This window comes from Callorhinchus milii, unplaced genomic scaffold (genome assembly GCF_018977255.1).
Source record: "Callorhinchus milii isolate IMCB2004 unplaced genomic scaffold, IMCB_Cmil_1.0 Scaffold1, whole genome shotgun sequence".
NCBI classification, from domain to species: Eukaryota; Metazoa; Chordata; class Chondrichthyes; order Chimaeriformes; family Callorhinchidae; genus Callorhinchus; species Callorhinchus milii.
Genome location: NW_024704742.1, coordinates 56,854,578 through 56,880,024, shown reverse-complemented (window position 1 = coordinate 56,880,024; position 25,447 = coordinate 56,854,578). Strand labels below are relative to the sequence as shown.

Genomic DNA, 25,447 nt, shown 5'->3' with positions numbered 1-25,447 from the left:
GTGCATGGTTTTCCTATTGGGAATCATTATCCTCAACTCTGCACCAGATTCCACTAATCCTGCAACAGGAATTCAGGAGTGTAAAACAGATGCCAATTCCGAACATAGACATTATTCCTGGTTGTATTGTGGTTTACGCAATGTTAAACTGGGCTGGAATCTGCAGTAAGGACTGAGAAGAATTTAAATTGTTGCAGGAGCCAATGATTAAATGCTTAATGGGTTGTTCGCTTGTTTTTTAATAGAAAGGGTTATTTTGTACAGAATGTAAAATGTACATTTTTTTCTCTGCAGGTCCCAGATCTCTACCAATAAGCATCATCTGAAGTGGGGGAGGGGAGAGGGTAGGATGCAGGTTAACTACCACCTTTTTGCTCTTAGCAACTCCCATTGACAGAAGACTCAAGATTGCTAATTTGCTCTATGGAATCTTGGTTTCAAACCTACATCCCACTTTGTTTAAAAGTATGTTAGAGTGGGGAAAAGGTAGAGTCTATTGGAGAATTTGTAAAATGTACACTCAAGTTCAATCCTCAGCATTTATATGCTGTGCCCAGCAATGGCTTGTTGTACTTTTGAATTCAGCAACATTACCGATACCTTGTGTCCTAGTTTCAGATGTTAACGAATGTCCTTTATACTCCTTCCGCTTGATTATTGATGACTGTTTTCTCTCTTACTGATTTACTATCAGCTGGACAGGCTTCAGAAGATGTACACATATGACCTCTAAGATACAGCAATTATTTACCTTGTTTACTGGCTAGAAATTCAATCTGAATCTAAATTTATTTTATATTCTTAGCATTTCAGAATATGCAAAATTTTACAAATTATTAAATTCAACTCTGAGCCATTTTTCTGTAGTTTTTTTAAAAAAATCACAGGAAAACAGCTTTAAAATTAAGGCTATATTTACGAATTTACTAAATTGTGGAATCTTTAAAACGTTAGGAAAATAGAGTAAAACTAGACCCAGGTGAAATTTCTTCCTCCACATATATAGTGGTAGTAAAAAACTAAAACATATTTATTGAAGCCCCTGTGAATTATCCACATCATGAGAAACAGACTTTGAAATTTATTACAGTTTTGATTCAAGAAAACTTTGTAAAGTCGATTATTCATTACAATGCATCTGTATGCCTTTATACTGTTAGAATCAACAATTGACACTGAATTCAAGGGACACATAAATATGTACCTGTGGTTCCGCCTCCAAATTAATCTTGAATGGATGTGCCTTGCCATCTTCAGTGACTTGAGGAGACCAAAGCTTGGTTTCAGGCCTGTTATATAATCAAAGAACTGGACCTCAATATTCTCCTTTTTCTCCCCAATTTAATGCAATAAACGTGCTCTGACTTATTTGACATATTTAATACATAATCATCAAATATATTTGCCAAATGAAACCCAATGTTGCACTAACCTGTCAATCTTAAGGCTTAACTGACTGGAGGAGGCTTTGATTCTATTCTGGGCATCAACATGTGTCATAACCTCAGTATTCTCTCCGTCAATGGCCAAGATAACGTCACCAGGAGAAAGATTTGCAAGTGATGCCTTGCTTCCAGGTGTTATCTACAGAAATGAAAGCGGAAATTCATTCAATTTTTAACATTTGATAGAAAGGAATGTGAAATGGTTCAAGAATTATTACCAGAAAAATGCAGATATAAAAGCTAAAATGATAAGAACATTTATGTAGTACCTTAGCACACTAAAATTGTCTCAAAGCATTTTAAAAGTAATCATTGTCTTGTGTTATTGTAGGCAAGCCTAACATATATTTGCATAAAATAGGTTGAGATAAATGATAAACTCATAAGCAGGATCATTGGCTACATCACCAGTTCTTTTCAAGGCTAAAACAGGGTGGGATTTCTTGCCTCAGATCTAATTGAGACACTTGGCACAATTCTGTTGCAGGAAGTCTTTCTCTGTAACTGAGGAAGAAATTGTATGCCAGGAACTGATATTAGCACAAAACATTTACCAGAAATAGGTGGGGTTAATATTAAAATAAATTGTTCTGTATCAGGATGAAAATGAGTGTGACAAGGATTTTGCTCTTGTATAACCAGAACATGTGTGTCATACACCTAAAGGACAAGAGAACAAGAATACAGTTCTTTACAGAACATGGAAATGGGAATGCCACAAAAAAGAAACATTGTAATTTGCTATTAGACAGGGGCTCCACGCATCTCACCAATGAGAGAGAAAAAAACATGTTAGCATTCCTTCATTAAACTGCAACAGATGCAAACTTTTTTTTAAAAGTTAATTTATTTTGTTGGTCTCAATTCGTCAAAAACTATTCAAATCATATAAATTGCTGCATTGGGTAAAATGGAAGAAGCACATATTACATTGTATGCAATTTGAAAACAAATTAGGAAAATACAATTATCTGAACGGATATAGTGAACTGATCCGGGAACTTCAATGATGGGATAATATATGGGTGAACGTGAATTGCTTAGCCGATTGTGGGAAACAACATCCTTTCAAGAAACAAATGTGTGCTTGTCCTTCCACTGGAGAATTTTAGGTGTCGACTTAAAGTAAAAATAACTACCGTCTTCAGATTAATATAGCTATATAGACCAGCCAGACAGCTCTTTTCACACATTGAATAATATTATACTTCTGACACAATGCTCTTCCTTTCCCTCAACGATCACCACCATCTTTGTAAAGAACTTCAAGATGGTCATCCTAGGGGAAAGGTGCTATAGTTTGTAAATTAACACAAATTGTTACAAGATCACATTCATTTTTTTTCATAGATTCATAGAATGTTACAGCACAGAAGGAGGCCATTCGGCCCATCGAGTCTGTCCCGGCTCTTTGACAGAGCAAGTCACTTTCACTAACCCCAATCATGATAGGCCTTAAGGTAAATTTTGAAGTCAGGGAAGGAAGGGCTAAGGCAGAGAGACTCCAGGGTGGAGTTTCAGAGAGCAAGAGCAAAATGGCTGAAAGTTCATCAACTGATGATGGGCATGGATCAAACTGCGGATATGGAGCAGTCTGATGGTTTGCTGAGCAGAGGGAGCAACTGGGAAGCAGGGACCCAGGAGTTCACAGAGGTTGGATGGAGCAAGGTCTTGAAGGGATTTCGAAGTAATCAGAAGCATCAAGCTCACTTAGCAACAATGTATGATCACAAATTTTGTTCTCATATTAGAGAAACCACACATGATCTTTTTAGAATGTTAAATCCTTTGCAGTCCAAATAGAAAGAAGAGATTTGAAAAGGTTACTGGAAGCATGCAAAACATTTCCAGATCCCAAGACAAACAAGGAAAGGAGCTCAATAGCAAACGTCATGAAGATTCTAGCAGTGATTTTGAGTTCCATACTAACCTAAAATTAACTTTCTATTGATAAGTAAACATTGATAAGTCAGCACTAACTATTATGAAGATTTAGTGAAAGAACACAACGGAAGGTTCTGGCTTAACTTCTCAAACTCATCCTTAACCGAAGCATCCCCCATCCAACATAAACATCAAAGCTCCGATGGTCGAAATGCTGTACTCTGTCCAGCGCCTTGGGACGTCCTCCCAACGTGAAAGGCGCTATACAAATGTAATCTTGTTGTTGTTGGTTGGTACATTTTCCCTTCAACATAAGCTTTTCTCCATTTTTCTTGTTCTACAGAGAATTCCCTTCCCACCCCCAAGTAATTTCTATTTGGTTAATTTTAGGGGATTAACAAATAAAGAAAGAAGCTCAACTTGGCTGAACACACATACACACAAAAAAAACTAAACCAGGCTATCAATTCATAAAAAAGTTAGGATCATCTAATTTAAGGGAAACAAATGACATGGCGGGTTAATGTGGCTGCTTTGAAATGGAAACCAGCATGTTGAGACTGATAAGACTCCACTGTTTAATCATTTAAATGCAAATGGCATAAGAAACTCTTACAACTAAGACATCCATCAATCTACTTGAAGTTCACAGCACTTGGACAGACATTCTGACTGTAGTTTCCGGATGTCCTCCTGACATGAATGGAACTATCTATATAAATGCAATTTGTTGTTGTTGATGTTGATGTTGCTGGTTCTACAAACAACGTTGCATACAATTGTTTGAGGTCAGAAGAGATTTTATATAAATGCAACGTTGGCCCATGTTTGCTCCATATCATATATTAAGTACAGTTATGGGAGGAAAGTAGATGATCTTCTATCCTTTGAAACTGCTCTGAATAGTAGAATATGAAAAGTGCTACATTTTATAACAGATTCAATGTGAAATTAGTACAGCAAATCTGTTATGAAATGTCATATTTTCTAGCTCTAGATTATGCATCTATTATGGAGAGGTGGAGGACATTTACTCCGCACCTCCTCACAATAACTGAATTAAGTCTGGAAACTGAATGACATGCCAAAAATCGAAACCCCAAACAATCTCCAATCACTGCATTGCCCCACACTGGGACTTCAACATGCTTGTCTTAAACTTGGTCACATTTATTTCCTGGTGGGACACTTATATTTCCAGGAACTTGTCATTGATTGAATTGATACACCAGGAAATGGCAACATCCCACCCATTTACAAACACTTTCACCATCCTGAACCTCTTCATGACTGCAACGACAGTATGTATTGTTCTGTATCATTCAAGCCTCACTAAAATCCTATTTCCCCCAAACTCATTCCAATTTTTATGCAAGTGAACAATGAATATTATACAATCTTGTTATCTGCAACAATTTTTCTGCCCAAGTATGGACTTTGTCTGCAAAAATACAGCACAAGTTTAAAAATTTGTTTTCAAATGCATTGCAACATTAATGACTATATCTGATGAATTTACTTGCTAATAAATCTTACTGGTTTCCAGAATAGGTTTGAAGTAAGATTCTCCTCTCATTAAACTGATCATAACTCAGAGCTAAATAATGATAATAATAACAGTAACAATAACAAATAATAAAATCGTAGTAGACAAAATGCCCACAGAACACTCACAAAATACACACGGTCATATCACTTTACAGTATATTTTATGACGTTCTTTGAGATGTTTCGATGATGCAATGAGACATTTAAGAGAGTTGGGCTTGCTCTTTCTAGGACTCTCAGCTTGCCCTTATTGTTTGCACTTTTACAGTACTTCTGGACTGGAGATTTGTGAGTTTGAGCCTCACGTTTTGGCTGCCATTTCAGTGCAGGACTGGGGAAATTATGTGTTGTCAAATCTCCTTCCAGGTGTTATATCTGGGGAACAGGGAGGAAACGGATCTACTACAAACAGGAAAAGACTATAAGTATGTACTCGAGGGCTAAACTGTTGTTGAGTAGCATAGTTGCACAAAAAGGCTACAAGCATGCTTGCTATTTGACGACTAATAAAATACCAAACAGTATTTACCCTTGACTTGTCTAATATCATAACACCAGGCTCATTAGAGTAATAATAATAATAATCCTTGCATTTGATATAGCGCTTTTCACGTCGGGAGGACGTCCCAAAGCGCTTCACAGAACACACTGTAAAGTGAATTGACTGTATATTTGTGGGCGAACGCGGCAGCCAATTGCGCACAGCAATGTCCCACAAACAGTCGTAGATTGAAAATGACCCAATTTTTTTTTATTATTGTTTTTTGGTTTTTTTGGAGGGATTATTATTATCTTGTTGATACTCGTCAACAAGGTGATGTCTCACCACTGTAATCATAGACAGACTGCAGACATGGTTGGGAAGAGAGACTGCAGACATGGATGCAGTGGGCATGGAGAGAAGGAATAACATGACCAAATCCAGTGGCAGCCGGTTTCATAGCCAAGACCAATAATTTATATTTTGAAATAGACTGAGAACAGGAGAACTGTCTGCAATTGTTGTAGGCCTAGAAGCTTTCTTGCTTAAAAGCAGATATTTGAAAAGGTTAATGATGTCCTTTGAGAACACAGACTTCAGATGAAGTGCACATATACATACCAAATGTTGCACACATCAGTTTTGAACCCTGCACCTGCTTGATTTGATTATTTGATTTGAGTAGAGGTTTTGTGAGCTGGTCAGATGCATACACGGTTACTATCAGGATTCAATATTTATACATGCTTTGTGTTTTTATTACTCTTTAAATCCCGTATATTTAATTCAGGTTAACAGTTCACTTTAGTGAAGCGTTCAGTTACCAAGGTCCACAAGTTAAAGTGGGAACACTCATCTCTGAGTCAGAATGTTGTGTGTTCAAATCCCACATCCCACATCGGGACTTGGAACCTTATATAGGTCCATGCTGTCACCGCAAACCAGTCAGTCTGGTGTGTGCTGTATTGTTAGAGAACTTTGAAGGTGAAGTTACACCAAGATAATATATGAGAGGGGAAATGTGGTAAAATAAGGAGTGATTTGGGCAAAATTTCTAAAACATATAATCTGCCTGTGTCATCAGTAAATAAGTATTAAAACTGAGCTTGTAGGTCATCTAAGCTCCCAGTTCTCAGTTTCTAAGTATACCTTACAAGGTATCGCTGAGAGGACATGTATATTAAAGCTTAAATGACTTGGTCATACTCCATAGATAGAAACTTGGATTTCTCCTTGCAGTCTGATCTCATTGTTTCAGCATCTGAAATCTTCCATCTTATGCTTTTAACTGTGATTGACACATCTGAATGTTTAACAGTTAGCATTATATCATCTGAAAACACTCCTCTCTAAGTACCTATGTATAGTGCACTAACTCCAAGAAGCACCTGTTACTCATGTATCAAGACTCTCGCTCTGACAAAAACCTCCTCAGTCAGAGTAAATTACTTTAGTCAAAACTGTTGAATATGGAAAGTTATTTCTTGCAATGTAAATCTTGCTGATTATTAATACACCTTTGAATATTATTTTAATTTCTCACATGTTTTTTTAAAAAAAGCAATCCCAGGCATTACATACAGAGTAATTGATATTGAGGCATGATCACATTCTAAACCATAAAAAGCTAAACAAATTAAGAGAGAAATCAGAAAACATTTTTTCATGCAAAGGCTTGTGGAAATGTAGAATTGACTACTTAGTGGACAGAAGCATAGAGGTATATGGTAAAAGGACAGGAAAATGGTATGAAGTTGCAAATTAGCCATGATCTAATAAATTGGTGGAACAGGTTCAATGGGCTGAATAGTTTACTCCTGTTCCCATCTTTTCTCCTTATGTTTTTATTTTGTCCACAAAATACATAATCACTTTGCTTCACAATATATCCTTTCAAGAGTTTTGAGCTGTTGCAACAACATGATAAGGCACTATAACAATTGCTACGATTATTATTATTTGTGGTTTAGGTGACTGTTAAACAACTGAAATGCAAGCACTTCTCTCTCTCAGTTATTATGTGCAGTCTGATAAACACAATTTTAATGTTACAGGGAGTTGGAGAGGGTGGGAGGAGTTTTGTGCCAGCTGTCTTTAGCATAATTCAGGTCAATTCGTGAAATGAGGTTCCACATGACTACATTGTCATGACTGCAAATTCATTTAGAAACAGTTTGCAGTTCTGCCATTTATTAGGCATTCATTCTGAAAGAGGAGGTTGTTTCTTTACATAGAAGATAGAGAGGTCTATAGGTTGCACATTTATTCATTAATATATATTTTTCCATAATTTTCCTGTAGGATTATTTTCTTGCTCTTTAATTACATTATTGGGTTGGGGTTAAGGCAGGGCAGTGGGAAAGAATGGAACATCTTGCTCCGAGAGCTAGTGTAGACTCAATGAGCTGAATGGTCTTTTCTGTGCTGTGAATTTGTTTAATTCTGTTCAGATTATCCCTCTACACAGCAGTGTTAAGTTTAACAGCAGTACATCAAGAAAAAGTGTCTGTATCTACAGGATAAAACATACTCATGTTATGCAGCAGGTTACAAAATCTTGGATGGCTGATGATTAACATTTGAGGGTTTCCATAAATTTATCATTTTAATTTTAGTCCAGTACCTTTTCTTGGAATGCAAGAAATGTTCCCAAATGTATCTATCCTGAATATCACAAAAAAGTGTTCATAGAATCATATAGGACAGATGGAGGCCATTCAGCCCATTGTGCCTGGTCCGGTTCTTTTAAAGAGAGACCCAATTAGTCTCCTACTCTTTCCCCACAGTCTTGCAAATTTTTTTCTTTTCAACTTTTGAAAGTTATTGTTGAACCACATTTTCAGGCAGTGCATTCCAGATCATAAAAACTCATTGTTTTTTAAAATGTTATTTTTATTTTCCCCTTTCATTTTGTGCCTTTCCAAGTTTGGCCTGGCTCAGAGATGGACTCAGTCGGAGCAGAGCTCAACTTCTACTTTGGCTGACAGGAGGTGCCCAAGCAAATTTGGAAGGAACCTTAAGCAATTTTCCATTCCCTTTCATTGCTTAACCATTGTTTAAGCAATGGTTAACCATTCATTTTTTCACCGACAAAATACACAGTCAATTCACTTAACAGTATATTCTGTGAAGTGCTTTGAGACTCTCGAAGATGTGATAAGGCACTATATCAAATGCAAGGAATATTATTATTATTGCTTAACCATTTCCCTTGCTCATTGTCGCCCTGACAACTTATAATAATAATCCTTGCATTTGATATAGCGCTTTTCACATCTTCTAGATTTCTCAAAATGCTTCACAGAATATACTGTAAAGTGAATTGACTGTATACTTGACAAAACGTTGGCATTCTACCATCCAGGAGAAGCCTGAGTCCAAATGTCAGCTCAGCTGGGATGTCCCAGAATGGAGTGTAGGACACTGCATCACCCCCACTTAAACATGCAACTCAATATAAGTATTTACTCTTGTACCATGGTGATCTGACCTTTTGTAAGTAGGAGTGTCCTAACTACATACCAGAGCAGCCTTCCACATTTTGGTTCAGGATACCTTTCACAATTCTTTCAGTAGTTCTGCCAGAGGACATCTGTGCTTGTGACAGGTGCATGGCAATCTCTATGGTGTTCAATATCAGGTTTCCTGATCTACTCAACTGAGACTGTTTCGCTGCATGCTTCATGTTTCATGTAGTGCATTCATAAGATAATTACATCACTGAAGGGTCACGTAAGGCCCACTGAAGGGTAAGGTATAATCTGGAAATGCAGAAGGAAGTTCTTTATAAAGTTAGGAAATAACAATATACAGACAACCTAGGTTTATGTCAATATAAGCTAATCACAGGATTAAAAAGAATATCCTTCAAATGACTATTGTCTGATTTTTTTTGTAACCAGACCAAAGATACTTCTGGCCTACTGAATGTTCATAAGACATTGCATTTCAAACAAATCAATTGGCTAGAAAGATAAATGCATTCCTGACAACTAACCTGGGATGGAAGGATTATTTTATAGGGATAAAGTCGACAGTATTTTAGAATATGCTCCTTGTGTCATGAAACACCGCACACTTTATCTCATAGTTGCGAGTCACTTTTAGAATATATAAATGACTACCTAATATGCTTGTAGCTCAGTCCTTCTCAAGATTCCATTCAAACTACAGTAGATCCAAAACTGGAGAGGAGCTTCAGTGACACATAGCAGCCATCTGGACAAACCTTCAGAGCCTAGTGGAGCATGTATTGGACACAGATATAAGATATTAAAAACCATCTAAGCTGCAGCTCCCTATTGACTCAGTGCCAAAAGCTATTACACGATGTGAAACTGAACCATACAGTCTTGGACGATCCCAGGTTAAATCCTTGGCCTGTATTGAATTAGACAATCCCCAGAAGGCTGCCGTGGGAACTGTATGTCATGGGTGGGATGGGGGTGGGGTGTTAAGCAGCCATAATATCTAGCTCCTTATTACTTTTCAGTGAACCCTGACATGAGGTACCCATGGGGGTAGGTGTTGGTGAGGATAGGTGCTGGCTTGACTGTAACTCCATGGTTGAATAGGTCACACATAAGGATTAGCTGTTTGAGTGTGGTGCCAGAGGATGTTGATTACCCATGGAACCACTCCGAGGCTATGGTGAGCAACGTCACGCAGGAGAGGAGAAAACTTGAACAGGAGAGGAAAGCCACTCATTAAACTATGGAAAATAAAACAATGGAAATAAACCATGCTCGACTTTCTCGGGGCAGGAAATCTTTAGTTGTGGGAGTACTATGGGAACATTGCATTTTCACTGCGCTTACTGAATTGAGCCAAATATCTTTCAAAGTTGACAAATGTATTGTCACTGTTTACCACATTGTGACCTTGTTGCTCTTAGAGCCAGTATATTTTTGTAAGTGAACAAGGCAGCCAACTTGCACACAGCAAGAGAGGGCTATGTGAGACGGGATTAAGATGGGGTGGAAACTCATGTGGAACATAAACATGTCAAACTAGCTGGGCCTAATGGCGTGATTCTACGCTGTCTATGTAACTATATGTAATTCTATGATAACTTGTTCCTTAATTAAAGACAGTTTTATGTCTAGGAATACTAAAAAATTCCCCCTATACATGGGAAAAAGAAAGCCCTTTAGCTCATTTCATCTTATCATTCCAGAATACACATCCTATTGTTCTCCAATCGCAGCACTGTTTCCTTGCTTCAATCATTTTTCCCAGTAACCTGTTCCTGACATGAATTACCCTCTGATACCTTCCTTGTGTCTGTCCTGAAATTGCCTCTTACTACATTAAACCTCTGTCCACTTGTTCTACTTGGCACATCTAAAAGTATTGTTCTGAGTCCAGTTTCTCAATTACATTTTTTTTGGTTACCTCTATAAGGTGTCCTCTGAGCATCTCATTTCAAACGTAAAGAGCTCTAATTTGTCTAATTGTTGTTCATAGTTCATTACTCTAACATCGGTGCTCATCATCTTTGTTCTTCTCTGTATTTCCCTAACGCCTGGGCAGCTCCTATGTTACTGTGACCAGAAATGTACATAATACTCCAGGTGCAGCCTGACTAGTCTGTACAGTTTTAGCATGACTTTTAGGGATCTGAACTCAACTGATTTGATAATATAACCTTGCATTCTTTCTGAGGAAGTATCGTTTGCCAAATGTGAAGGCAATACCCTTTTAGGAGTGTTTTTGTGCAAACCTGCAACCTTCTCCCATGGGACATAGTTTCCTTTAAACTCTTCTAAAACACTTCTATTAAGATTTCCACGCCCTGTTGTGCTGAATCCAGCTGCTGTTATTAATAATGAGCTCGGCTGTTCCAAGCTGTTTCTGTGATTGCTGTCCACACCCAGGGGAACACCACACTTTCAAGAAAAAGGCAATTACATTTAATGAGAAGTAATAAAGATGAGGGTGGAAATGCTGGGATAATACAAACTGAGGGAATACTTTTACAGCATGCTAAATTGGGGAGAGATTAGATACTAAACAGGCTGATCCAGAGTTTACTTTTAAGAAGTGCTCAATTAGTAAGCACTTAGGGAATAAAAAAAACAAATGGTCTTTTGCATAAATTGTCCAGTGTGGACTTTATCCTATTGAATTTAAATGATGATTTTAAATAATAACATTAGAATTCATAACACCACTGAAGGTGTTAAATCTTAATGCTGGATTCAATCATCAGACATACAGCATTGTATTGTTGCATTAGCCATGTACAAAATTGAATTAAATAGGATTTCTAAAGGTGCTATCAAGACTAGTTAATGAAAATAGCAACATTATCCCAAGTTGCTTTTACCAGTTTGCTTTTGTGCAGTTATTCCCAACAGAAGAAAAATGTCTTAGGTGTTATCCTTCTCTGCATCCCTTCATTCCCTATTGACAATCGCCTGATGTCATTCCCACATTGTGATTCCATTACACCAGATGCCTTGCTATTGCTGTTTATTGCTGTGGAGTCCTGTAGCTCAGTGGTTAGAGCACTCGGCTTGCAAGTGAGAAACCTGGATTCGATTCCCGGCAGGGCGAAACCTTGGGCAAGTTTCCTTATTCCACATGCCTGATAATAATTCCTCAAAAAAAAATTAATAATTTGGTCACTTCAATCCATGACTGTTTGTGGGACACTGCTGTGTGTAATTGGCTGCTGTGTTTCGCCCACAAATATACAGTCAATTCACTTTATAGTATATTCTGTGAAGCACTTTGAGATGTTTAGAAGACATGAAAAGCGCTACATCAAATGCAAGTGAATTGACTGTAAATTTTGTGGGCAAAATGCGGCAACCAATTGCGCACTAGAGTATTTAATTTAGATATTAGATAGGATAGCCTGCCAACAGCAGCAACAGCATATAATTATTTGTGCCAATTGTTAGCTTTCTTTAAACAAAATATTTTGACGTTTAGTAACAAAATGGAATTAATGTAAAGATAATAAATATCAAATAACTCAATCTTTAGTTTAGGCCTCAGTTTTTTTTCTCTTGACAATTTTAGATCTTGTTGGCTTTGTTTGCTTAAAACAAGACACCATGCTTGACACTGATTATTTGTGAACTCTCTAACTCTGAATCAGTGTGCAACCTTGGCTCATTTGGTTTGATCCCCAGCTTTTCTTTCTTTCTCACATGCGGCCCTTTACTAATACTGCCTTCCTTCATCTCTGCCACTTCACCTGTCTACCCCGCACACCCAATGCCTCTGAAACAATCATTCACACTTTCATCACATCCCACTTATGCTTTTCCAACCCACTTGTCACGAGTCTCCCTAGCTCCGCCATTCACAAGCTGCAACTCATACTACACTGCCCATATCCTTACTCATGCCAAATTCTATCACACCTCACTCAAGTCCTCGCCAGTCTCCATTGTCTTCCTGTCCCCTAGAAGATCGATTTGAAAGTCCTCATCTTCACCTAGAAATCCATCAACACCATGGCACTTTTTTTAATCTCTCCAGCCTTCTCTTATCCTACTACTTGTCCCCTCTGCTCAGATAACTTGGGTTTGTTGCCCTCCCCCACCCTCTCTATGCCACCATCAGACTTCTGTTCTTATCCCCTAACCTCTGGAACTCTATCTTTCCCACACTATCTTGCTCCCTCTCTGTCCATCTTTAAATCCTGCCTCAAATCTCTATCTTCAAGTGCTCCTCCGGCCATCTACTCCTCGCCTTGCTTGATGTCCTTGTAAAGTGTTCTGAAACATTACCCTACATGAAGGGTGCTTTGTAAAGTCAAGCTATTATTGAAATACCTTGAAATGTTTCGGCATGATTTATAATTATGTAATGCGTAAATGTGTAAATTGCACATCCTTTCTCTTTTACCTATGAATCAAAAAGATTAAATGGTAAAAATTACAAAACAGGAGAAGCCCAAATAGACAATCAGGTGGAATAGCTGTGGAAAGCTATGTTTGCGCTTTTCAGGGTTGATGTTTATGGTGAGGGAACACGGATTATCTGATAAACAGCAAGACAGATCTCTGGTCGCTTACAATGGCACATGCCATAATCAATAATCAACTCACTATCAATGACAGATAGAGGGAGACCACCCAGGGGAATGTGCAACTCTTGACCTTATGTATTTACAGGAGAAATCCACTGATCATTCTGCTGTTACTCTTAAGTGCACACAGTAGATGTTTTGTACCTGCAGCAGATAATAATGCTTTTTCTTCAATTTTTACATGGATTCAAGATTAATTTCTGAAGTTTCTAGTCGCTAAAACATTTATTAGTTTTGCTACATTTTGAAATTCTGTTTGATTTGAATATATCTTCTAACTCCTCTCTCCTGGCGTTAGAAGCTTGGTTATGTAGCAACAAAAAGCAACGGAGGTACTGTATACTGTATGTTGCAAGGACCATTTTATAATCAGATTCCTGTTCTAATGCCACAAAAATAAGAAAATAATCAAGCTCAAACAGCTTGATAACAAAGCTTGGGAGAAAAAAACTGAATATTTTTGAGCACTCTGCCAGCACCCAGCTTTCTTTGGCCATGCATCTCCGATTTCACTAGGGGAATTATTTATTAAATCTACATTTATGCAGATGACACCCAAATCTACCTTTCCACTTCTAGTCTTCATTCTGGATCCACTAATGCTCTGTCTGACTGCCTGCCTGTCAGATATCAAAGCTTGGATGAACACCAACTTACTACAGTTAACATGGACAAGACGGAAACTCCTTGGCTTCCCGCTGATACTCACCAAACCAATGTGCAACTTTGGCATCTGTCCCTTGTCCCCTCAGTGCTACCATCAGTGTCCGAGTCTCCAATCACTACACTCCCAAACTCTGTGATTGCCTCCATCTCTCCCTCCATCGCGCCTTTTCTCAATCTGTCTTTGAATCCCACCTTAAAACCTACTTCTTCAACCGCGCCTATCGTCATCTCCTCTTCTCCCTTACTTGGTATCTGACCCTGCCAATGTGAAGTGCTCAGAGACATTAGGATGCTATATAAATGCAAGTTGTTGCTGATAAGTTGAAAAGCTGTATGCTAATTCCTCAATGCAAGTATCTAAGCACACAGTACTGCAGGCCTACTGTGTAGAGCCACTGCAGGGTGTTATATTCCATTATGGATATGAGGTCTCAATGCCACATATGCATTTGTTAAAGCTTAGAGCCCTGCTGTTCAGTAAATGCTATGACTCGCTGCTGCACTGACCCCGAAAAACAGATCAGAGTAGCGTCACTTGACAACAGCGTCTGTTGTTTAAGATAAATAGTGGATGTCCGGAGTAAGCCAGCAAGATTCCTGGGCTCACAGTATTATCTGTACTGAGGCAAAACCAGTAAAATGGTGGGCTCTGCAAAGCCTCTCAGACCAGGGAGCCCCCAATCTCAGAGAGGAAGTCTACCGATATATGTAACTTGTATTAGCCACTGACATAATTAACTATAACCCTGGGACGCTACAAAGGATATCTAGCAATCTTTCTTGGCCAGTGCTGGAAAGAACATTGTTTTACATTTTTAAAAATCAACAATGAAACTGATGTAATATCTTGGCAGATTTCAATGCTCAGTAAACAGATTACCACAACATCGTAAAACCTGACAACATGGAACAGCTGTTCTCTATTTGATTTAGTGCATAATATTGCACAATATGTGTAATCCTGAGCCCTGAAAAATCAGTTGAGTTCCGGTTCCCCCAAGTTCCTATCAAATTGTACAGTGTTTTGGTCAGGCCTCACCTGGTGTATTTAGTACAGTTCTGGTCGCCGCTACATTAGGGATTACCCTAGAGGCTGTGAGAAGGAGAGCAATGAGGATGATCCCCAGTGTTAAAGAAATAAGGTATGATATAGCAGCAATGATAAGACAAGTTGGAGCTCTTGTTTGGGCAGGGAGGAGAGGGAAGGCATGTAGGCTGAGCTGCTGGCCTTGGCCTAAGATGATATGCTTGGCAACAGAATGACTAAAATTGGTTACCAGGAAGAGTGGTTGAGGCAAAGATACTGGATTCATTTAAGAAATAGATTGAAGTTGTGGTGGGAGGACAGATGGATGGGTATTCTGGAAGGATGAGATGATATCGTTAAAGAACTTCACTTCAATCAATGTTGTGAACTTGTGTTTATGACATGTCGGTCGTTTTATCCTTTGTACTAAGTATTGCGTTTACAGCAAAGGGGATTATTCTACTCTATTCATTCAATGTAGCAGATTTGCCATTGTGGCTAAATTAATGAGAACCGTATTGCACACTTACAAATAATTACACAGCAGTTTTAAACTATCATTTAATTTTATATAAATAATAATAATCAGTGAGTGTAGGAGATGAGGCATAGTTCTTTACATGACATATTTCTAATGCTTTTATTTTATTGTTTAATTATGGTTCTTTATAAATGTGCAGCACATTTATACTGTACTGAATATGTACTGATTATACTGTACTGTATATGAACTGAAAGTTTCAAACAGAGCAGCAAAATAATGTATCATTCAAATCAGTGAACCCACTCTAATAAGTGAATAGTGCAGAAACACCAAACTTGTAAAAGTCTACAGTTAACATTTACAACAGAAATGTAATGTTCTTAACTCTCAGAACCATTTCTCAGGTTTATAGTGTTTTTTGACAACTGGTCGCCAGCTTTGATTGCCAAATATTCAAAATATTGAAAAGAACAGCTAATAGCAAAGTAAACTTAAAGCAAATACATAAAAGTGCTCCCTACCCTTTTGCTTTATTAAGGGTTTCCAAATACTGTAAACTTGCAATAATTACAATCTAGGCAAGCTACTGTAAATTAATCAGAGGTAAACATCTGCCGAATATACTTTGCAGTGCAGTCTGCAGGTGCTGGTTTGTTCTTGATACCATTTTTGGAATTATGCATCCAGGCTGTACAGTTATACTGAAATACATGAGCTTACCTCTGCTCACTGCTCTACCACTGTTGGGAAAATCTTTCAAATTGGAAACTTTTCAAATGCTGTGAACTTAAAATGTTTCATATTACAATTGGAGTCCAAGGGTCTGTCTTGAATGTTTCAGACCTTGGTGTTGTGAAGTTGAAATAGTGAGGATGGCTTTCTCCTGGTCTCACATTGTAAATAGAAAATTTAATATCCTCCTAACTCAAACACTTTGTAAAGTAGAACTCTTCCCCGGTAGTTAACAGTGATATTCAGTATAAAACTGATGACAATACCTTTTAAAGTGAATATGTAGCTATTGATACTCTAAAGAAATTAGTTTAGATTCTAAATATAAAATTATTTTATTGCGTTCCCAGGATTTTAACATCTTTTTTGTTACAAAATAGTGCACTGCCTCCTAAATATATGGAAAAAATAGAGATTGTCTCCCACACAGAATAATGTTTCATCTCTGTTTCCCAGATGTCTCTCTTATCTGGTTCTCATCTCTCGCTCTCAGGCTTTGATGTGCTTAACTCTTTGTGAGACTTTTTGTGCTGATGTGGTTGGTTTCATCATGTCTCTGCTGTATATAAACACCCAATGAAACAGCATCCATATTATTTTACACAGAATTAGGTAATTCTAAAGCACTAAAACATTTGGCCCAATAAATTTGTGCTGGTCTTTATACTCCAAATGAGCCTCCACCCTTCCCACTTCTCTCCCCCATATTCCTCTATTGCCTTCTCTCTTGTGTATGCTCATTTTACTAGGATGATGTCCTTTTAAGTAGAAAGCAGAAAACATTTTGAAACTATCTGATGCTAAATGTGAGAAGAGTTAATTGAATCACTGCCAAGGGGTAGAGAACTTTGAGTTCACGTTTCAGAAAAATTCCAGAATAAAAAAAACTCGCCATCAATTTTATTTCTCAGAAATGTACATCTTTACTATTTTCAACAAACTCATTTGTGCACGGTAAGTGTAAGTCTGCAGACTCCCACGAGGGAAAGTACAGAATTTACAGAAACTCCAACTCGATGATTTGGATAAGATTTAAAAGCTGGAAAGAAGTGACCTGGAACTTGCCACTGGATCTCTGAAGAGCAATAAGGAAGATTTTTAAAAAAACATTCCCAGAAAGAAAAACCTATATCATATTGGACTTCTAAGTAAAGACTCTGCCTTGCACAGATAGCTCGAGACAAATACAAGTGCTCTGAATGTTCAATAATACAAAGGCGGAAAGCACGAAAACCATTATATGAAAAAAAGCCATCCTTGAAAACATGAAAAACATCATACAAAAACACTTAAAAAATCATATGAATACACAAAAGCCCACAGGAGAAAAAATTGACCATTTTTGTAACTATCAGGACCTTTCACTTCAGGCTCTTATATACTGTGACGTTAACCAGGATTATTCTGTCATTATAAAACCCTTCAAGATTCAGGTGGAAAGGTATTTGTGAGATCAGGGTATTAAGGGGTATGGGTCAAGGGCGGGTACTTGAGGTACAGATCAGCCATGATTTTATAGAAAGGCGGAATAGAGTCGAGGGGCTGAATGGCCTACTCCTGTTTCTATGTCTAACCCAAATTATACAGTAGAAAAATGCTTTTGGAAACAGAAGTGCTGAAAGGGGGCATTCAGGTCTAAAATGTGACGAGGAATTCCTTAATTAAGGAATCCAGAAATTTGTTACCCCCAACTTATGGGAATTCCATCTGAAGATCTTAAAGTGGAGATGAGCGGAGTGAGTCGGAAAGACTCTGGAATGGACTTCCAGAGACCGGGAGCAGAATGGCTGAAGCTCACCCACCTAGAGCAGGTGGGGAACCTGAAGCAGGCTAGTGTTTATTGAGTGGAAGGAGCAGCTTGGAGATTATGGAGGTAGGATTGGGAAAGGCCATGGAGGCATTTGAAAGTGAGGATGAGAATCCTGAATTTGATCACTGGGGTATGGTGAGCCAGTGGAGCTTTGTGAAGATGGGGATAACAAGCCTGTTGCAGGAGAAAACAGAGGCTGCTGAGTTCTGTTTGGTCTCAGCTTGTGTAGGAATGACTGTTGAAACCCTCGTTCATATCTTCAGCATCTCCAGGCTTGATTACTCAACACCCTGCTCACTTGACTCTTCAGCTCCTCCCTACACGACTCACTTTCCCACCATTTGCCATCCCCCTTTTCCTCAGCCCCACCTCAGCCCCAATCCCGTCCTATCTCGGACCCCCTCACATGAAAAGCACAATGCAAATGCAAATGTATATCTTTATGTGTGCAGTTAGATTATTGCCTATGAGAGCAATACTGAAGACAATATTGCTATGAGATACTTTGCTAGAACCTTGAATTAACATCTGGATCGTTGACGCTTGCTGCTAAACATTTCAACAAATTTATGTTGTTATAGTTATTGCTAGATCCAATTTTAAAAATTCCATATGTGCGTTTGAATCAAAAACACTGCAATAAGTTGCCAGAATTTTCTAAATTTATGTTGCTCAAGAATGTTTTAAGATAACATTTCATGCCCCTACTATGATTGGACTTCTAAAAGTTGGCTTAATAGATTGTTCACCAGGGGTTTGTTTAAAGTAGCTAATGGAAAATACCATCTGACTAATAGTCTTTGTAAACAAAATTAACACAACGTTCACTTAAAGTTTCCAGCTGTTTTTACTAGCCTTTTCTCTCGGAGCAAATCTGATCCCTTTATGGCTTCGCTATAGCAGTAAGAACAAAATGGAAAGATACTGTTTCACTCACAAGTGCTTATTTTCCAGTTACAGTAAATCCCTATATCATTTAATGTGGCCACGCACATCAATTGCTTGCTAAAAGACCTTCAAATGGTGTTCTAGTTATTGTCTTCAGTTGTACAGTATTTTACCCTCTGTGAACTTTCCAGCTTTTATTTCTCTAAAAATAGGTTTGCTGCAAACCAGAAGGAAAACAAACAATGGTTGTTAGATTTTTCAAGTGAAAATCGGGGGAGAAATTCAAAAATTTGTTCCTGCAAAAATTCAGCAATTTCTCTTTTCCAGTCATTTACTGATTTATAGTTAGAATATATTTTTCTAATTTTAATATAGGTTACATAAAATGTTTATTTATTTTGATGGTGTACTGGAGACAGGAGTGAAACATTATAGACCACTTCAGATGTGTTAGCAATTGTTTCCCCTAGATCTTCATAAAGGGAGTTTTCATTATAAAGAAAGTGGAAAGAAAAGGACCTCTAAGTCTATGCCAGGCGCTGAATTTTCTTTCCAGTAAATGTGCTACTTTTTTGTTGTTACAAATGGATTCTTTGGCTAGAGTTAGTGAAAGCAGAATGTGTTATTGGCAACCTTAACGTTTTGTTCCTCCCCATATTGACCAGAGGTTACAGACGCATGCCAACCCCATCCAGACGAGACATGGGTTTTCAGGCAGCCGCACTTAATCTCCACTTCTCATTAAGACACAAAGCAAAGTGATAAGGACAGATTGAAAAATGCTTATCTCTCCACAAATCCATTTTAAAAAAATCTTCCCACACTTAGTTTAAGAGTAAGGAGGCAAGGAGCATCAGAATGAATGCTCCCCATATGTGTAAAAGATGGAAATGAATGCATCTTTTTTACAGAGCGAGAACATGGTTTAATCTGTATAAATACATATAAGTAGAAATAGCATAGGCAATAGCCCAATGTACAATTTAGTAATGTTTTTGTGGTAAATGTTCTTCTCACTAACCATTCAGACATTAACCCTTCAAAAGTTAAACAGCATAATAATTTACCTTGCAGCTGTAGTTTAACATCTGGACTATCGGGATATGAGATGCTTGATCAACATCAGTAACCCAATTTAACTAGATTAAAAGAGATGATTGAAAAATATCCTCTGGTGCACATAAAAGTAGAAAGGTAAGGTTCACAGAACAGTCATCTTGTTGACTGTGGCTTTGGCTACAGATTTAGATATGGTGTGTCCTTGGCTCAGTTGGTAGCAGTCTTGTCACTGGTAAGAATTTTGAGAGATAAAACCCAACATTGGGACTTCTGTGGTCAATTGGTTGCTGCATTTCGCCCACAAAATTCACTTTAAGTATATTCTGTGCAGCGCTTTGAGACATCTCAAAGACATGATAAGACGTTATATTCAAATGCGAGAATTATGATATTGAGCTCAGAATTCAGGTTTATACTCCACAGCAGTATTGGAGGAGCGCTGCATTGTTAGAGGTAATGTACCTTGGATGAGATGTTTAACTGATGTCCTGACTGCCTGTTCAGTGAACTTTAAAAATACGATGGTTTCCTGACCAACAATCCTCCAGATAAAAATTAATTATTCACTTTGTGGCTATTTGAGCGGCTTGGTATTTGCAAATTGGCTGGTGTATTATCCTACAAATACACAATGACTCCACTTGACATCAATCATTTGTGAAGCACTTTGATACTTTTTGACATTGGGCCAATGTGAATTGGTCACAGGCATTGTAGATCAAATGCCCAACTCGACAAGCAGAAGTGCGGTATGGTCAGCTGCATAGTATCAGAGTGCATCACTGTGCTCCTATCTAAGATGCAGGAGATACCTTGATACACATATACATGCTTTGTAAGACCAATGATTGAACTGGACAATCAACGGCAAAGTTTATGTTTAGGGAACAATGAGCACATCACCCCATTAAACATCACATATTAAACAGTAAAAAGACAGGTAAACCAAGCACAAAATGCAGCATTTTCTCTTACCCTAATAAAACCCAGTTATTGCAATTTATACATGGATTCAAACTCAACTTTCAATTGTTGCCTTTGTACCATATTACAAAGATTTTACAAATAATTTACTGCACGCAAAACAGTCATTGCCACTGTTTATACAAGCTTATAACCAGTAGAGTTGCCTGTAGACCTCGTTCCTAAGCAAACCCACACAAACAACCTAAAAAAGGGATAATAACCTTTATAGTGACGCAAATACAGTCAAGTCAGTTTAACTTTAAAATTGAAAAACTTTCAAACAGTTTTTAACTATCATAGTCTGTTCTATGTCACCTACTGCCAAGCATTTGAATTCAAGCAGCTGACCATACCGCACTCCTGCTTGTCGAGTTGGGCATTTGAATTAAAGCCGCAAAAAATTATCCTTTGATAAATAGTAGCGGGCAAGGTAAATCAACAGGCAGCTTAACAGCCCAAAGATTATTAACTTTTCTTTGTAGACAAGGTCACTGATTAGGTTCCATTAACCATAATATATCACTTACTGTTATTATAATATATCCGATACACAAGTTAATACTAGAATAACATTCCTTGTCTTTTATATAATGCCTTATTACATCACTGAAATGTCTCAAAACATGATTTACTGTTAAGTAGTGTGACTGTGTATTTGTAGGAGAATGCGGCAGGCAATCTACATCCAGCTATGTTCCACAAACAGCCATGAATAGTGAATGACTAATTATATCTGGAAGATTGTTGGCAAGGACACCAGGAGAAACTCCTTTCTATTTTCAAACAGTTCTATGGGATTCTTAGCATCCATCTGAAAAGGCTGACGGGATCTTGATTTAATATCTCATCCAAAGAACAGCACCTCCAATAATTCAAAGCTCCTCCAGCATTGTACTGGAGTCAGCCTAGACAATGAACTGAAGATCACAAAGTGCAGCTTGAATCCAGACCTTTCTGATTCAGTGCCAAGAGTGATTCTAACTTAGAGTCTTGTAGCATATTGGTTGGAGCATTCACCTCGCAAGCGAGAGAACCTAGGTTTGATTCCCAGGGCGAACTGTTAGGCAAGTTTCCTTACTCCACACGCCTCTGTTTACCCAGCAGTAAGTGGGAACCCGGTTGTAAATCAATTGATGGATTGCTTTTCCGGTAATAATCCCTTCAATTTTTTTTTAAAAAATCACTCAGTCCACGACTGTTTGTGAGATACTGATGTATGAAATTGGCTTCTGCATTTTGCCCCAGAAATATACAGTCAATTCACATTACATCTGGGACGCGCTTTGAGGTGATTCGAAGACATGCTAAGGCGCTATATCAAATGCAAGGAATATTACTATTATTATTAAACCAGGCTAATTCCTATTGCAATTTTTACAAGTAAAGGCAATTAAAACAATGGATTTGAGGTTAGGCAGAGGAATACAAATAATTGTCATGCCTAGTATTTTATTTGTTTATAATTTACATTCCATGTTTTTTTTCTGTTTTAAATGCATTATAAACTACAGTATTCTATCATTTATAATTAGCATTCCAATTATCAAAATAAACTTGAAATTTGTGTTGAAAGTTTTATATGTTGCATAATAAAGTATTGAGTCATGTGCTGAGATACCAAGTGAATGCAAGCAACTCCCAACGCACACTCTGAGGTTCCTAAGCCATGGCTCTTGCCAACCTGTGTCTAATTTAAGCAGAATTCATCTCCCCAGAGGAGAGAGTGTGTCATTCCAAACACAAGAATGTATAGGTGGCATCCATGGAAGTCTGCTTTGGATACTCTTAAGCACAGTGATACTCTAACCTGTTGGACCTGAATCCGCATGTGTCAAGATACCTGGTTGATCAAAATGCAAAAATATGAGAGGGGCAGACGTGATTCGGGACTTGATAATGATAATGTAGATATAACTGATTTTGTAATTTGATTTAAAACTATGAGAGAAGAACTAGAGGACTCACATTTAAACAGCTTCAAATGTAACTAGAGAATAGAAATAAATCCCACAGAAAAGTGCTTTTGCTTAATAGACATCCAGCAAAGCAGTTTATAAGATGTGGGGAGACCTGGGCTGAGGTCTGAGAGACCTAGATTCCAGCCCGTAAAACCTGCACTCTGATCTGTGGGACCTGTAGCCTGACCTGTGGGACCTGTAGTCTGACCGGTGGGACCTGCAGTCTGACCTGTGGGACCTGCACTCTGACCTGTGGGACCTGCACTCCTGACCTGTGAGACCTGCAGTCTGACCTGTGGGACCTGCAGTCTGACCTGTGGGACCTGCAGTCTGACCTGTGGGACCTGCACTCCTGATCTGTGGGACCTGTAGTCTGATCTGTGGGATCTGCACTCCTGACCTGTGGGACCTGCACTCCTGACCTGTGGGACCTGCAGTCTGACCTGTGGGACCTGCAGTCTGACCTGTGGGACCTGCAGTCTGACCTGTGGGACCTGCACTCCTGATCTGTGGGACCTACAGTCTGACCTGTGGGACCTGCAGTCTGATCTGTGGGACCTGCAGTCTGACCTGTGGGACCTGCACTCCTGACCTGTGGGACCTGTAGTCTGACCTGTGGGACCTGTACTCTGACATGTGGGACCTGCAGTCTGAGCTGTGGGACCTGCACTCCTGACCTGTGGGACCTGATTCTGACCTGTGGGACCTGCACTCTGACATGTTAAGACTCCAGGCCATGAGACCTGAGATGGCAAATCCAAAATTCACAATGGCAACTGCAAGAAAATGTCCAGAATGGTGCCATCCTTCAGATGAGACGTTAAACCAAGTCCCAATTGCCTGTTCAGGTGGATGTTGATGGTCTCATTGCATTATTTGAAAAGAGAAGGGATATTCTCCCAGTGCTTTGGCCAACAATACCCAATGATTAAATTGATCACTCACTCCACGGCTGTTTGTGGGACATTTCTGCGCGCAACTGGCTGCTGCATTCGCCCACAAAATTACCCAGTCAATCCATTTTACAGTATATCCCGTGAAACATCTCAATTATGTAATAAGGTGCTATAGTAATTCAAGGATTATTATTAATATTATTATGTTCAATAAAAGAATGGACAGCAGAATGCCTTCCGCAAAACAGATTTTGATTTCTATGATATTGCAGTAGATCACAATCTGCATTTAGGGTAGTTCTGGTTTCTGAATGTCACAATTTCAGCTCCAAAATACTATGTGAGATAGAGTGACATACTGAATATGAGACTAGTGGGGTTGGCTGTACAATTCATGAGTAACAAACGTATACATCAGTCACAATCAGCCTCACAAACAGAAATATCTAACTAGAAACTGTTGCATATTGCTTATCACATTTTTCAAATAAATATGTTTTTGTCAGTTTGATGTCTGACACTTCACCATGCTTAAGATATCTAAAACTGAGTTCCATGCATCCCACCTATACATGGAAATTCCAGAGATATTTATTGGAATGGAATGTAGGATGAGATGTTAAACCGAGGTCCCATTTGCTGTTCAGTTGGACGTTAAAGATCTTGTGGCACTATTCGAAAAGAGAAGGGAGTTTCTCCCGGTGTCTTGGCCAACAATCTCCCCAAATTAAATTGGTTACTTATTCCATGGTTGTTTGTGGGACATTGCTGATTCACCCACAAAATACAGTCAATCCACTTTGCAGTACATCCTGTGAAGTGCTTTGAGACATCTCAACGACATAATATATCAAATGGAAGGATTATTATTATTATGTGCACTTTATCCCTGGAGCGAGACATCTTCTGCTTATCTAATTCTGGAGAGTATTAGGTGCAGGTTGGCAAGAACCAAAGCTTGGGAACTCCAGAGTGTGTTTTGGGGTACTGCTGGAGTCTAGCCAACTAAAACGGCATAGGTTTGTCATTGAGAGCACTGCCTGGCAAGCTTCTCGCTGCTTGTCCAGCTTGGGCCACCCTTCCCATTAGGGCTTTGGCTTGTAGGGTTAATGGGAGCTGAGTTGGAAGAGTTCCTGCTCCCTTTTCAAATAAAGGAAATGAATATCAATCTCTAATTTTGTTGAGAAAGAAATATTTCTTAAGAACACAACACCTAATGGCAAAAGAGCATTTAACCAATTAGGGTTGTTCCTTGTACTGATTGCACAAAACATACCCAACCATGGAACTCAAATCTCTGGGGAAAGCTCTGATATTCCCTTTTCCAACAAACCATGATGCCAGAATCCACTGTACTATTTAATCAGACCTCCACAAAGAAAATCCCTCCCCTCAAAAAGAAATGTGGCCCCAATTCAGAATCCCTTCAGGGCATTTGGCCATTTTAATCTTCTTCTACTCCTGCCAATACTGTTTTCTATTAGATCCTTATCCAGTTATTTCTTTGAAGGAGTTAATGAACAGTCAAACCTGGGGCAAACCAGCTTTCTCCACAA

General features: G+C 38.5%; 1 protein-coding gene across 4 annotated transcripts in view; it reads right to left on the bottom strand.

The window, feature by feature from the left end:
- Window positions 1–25,447, bottom strand: part of pdlim3a (PDZ and LIM domain 3a) — a 46,215-nt gene that overhangs the window by 18,687 nt on the left and 2,081 nt on the right. For all 4 annotated transcript variants that reach the window (XM_042342354.1, XM_007892822.2, XM_007892820.2 and 1 more), the window contains exons 2-3: window positions 1,433–1,584; window positions 1,205–1,289 (exon numbers count right to left, since the gene is read on the bottom strand). In XM_042342354.1, the coding sequence (XP_042198288.1) occupies window positions 1,205–1,289; window positions 1,433–1,584 (237 nt within the window). The remainder of the gene's footprint in view (window positions 1–1,204; window positions 1,290–1,432; window positions 1,585–25,447) is intronic.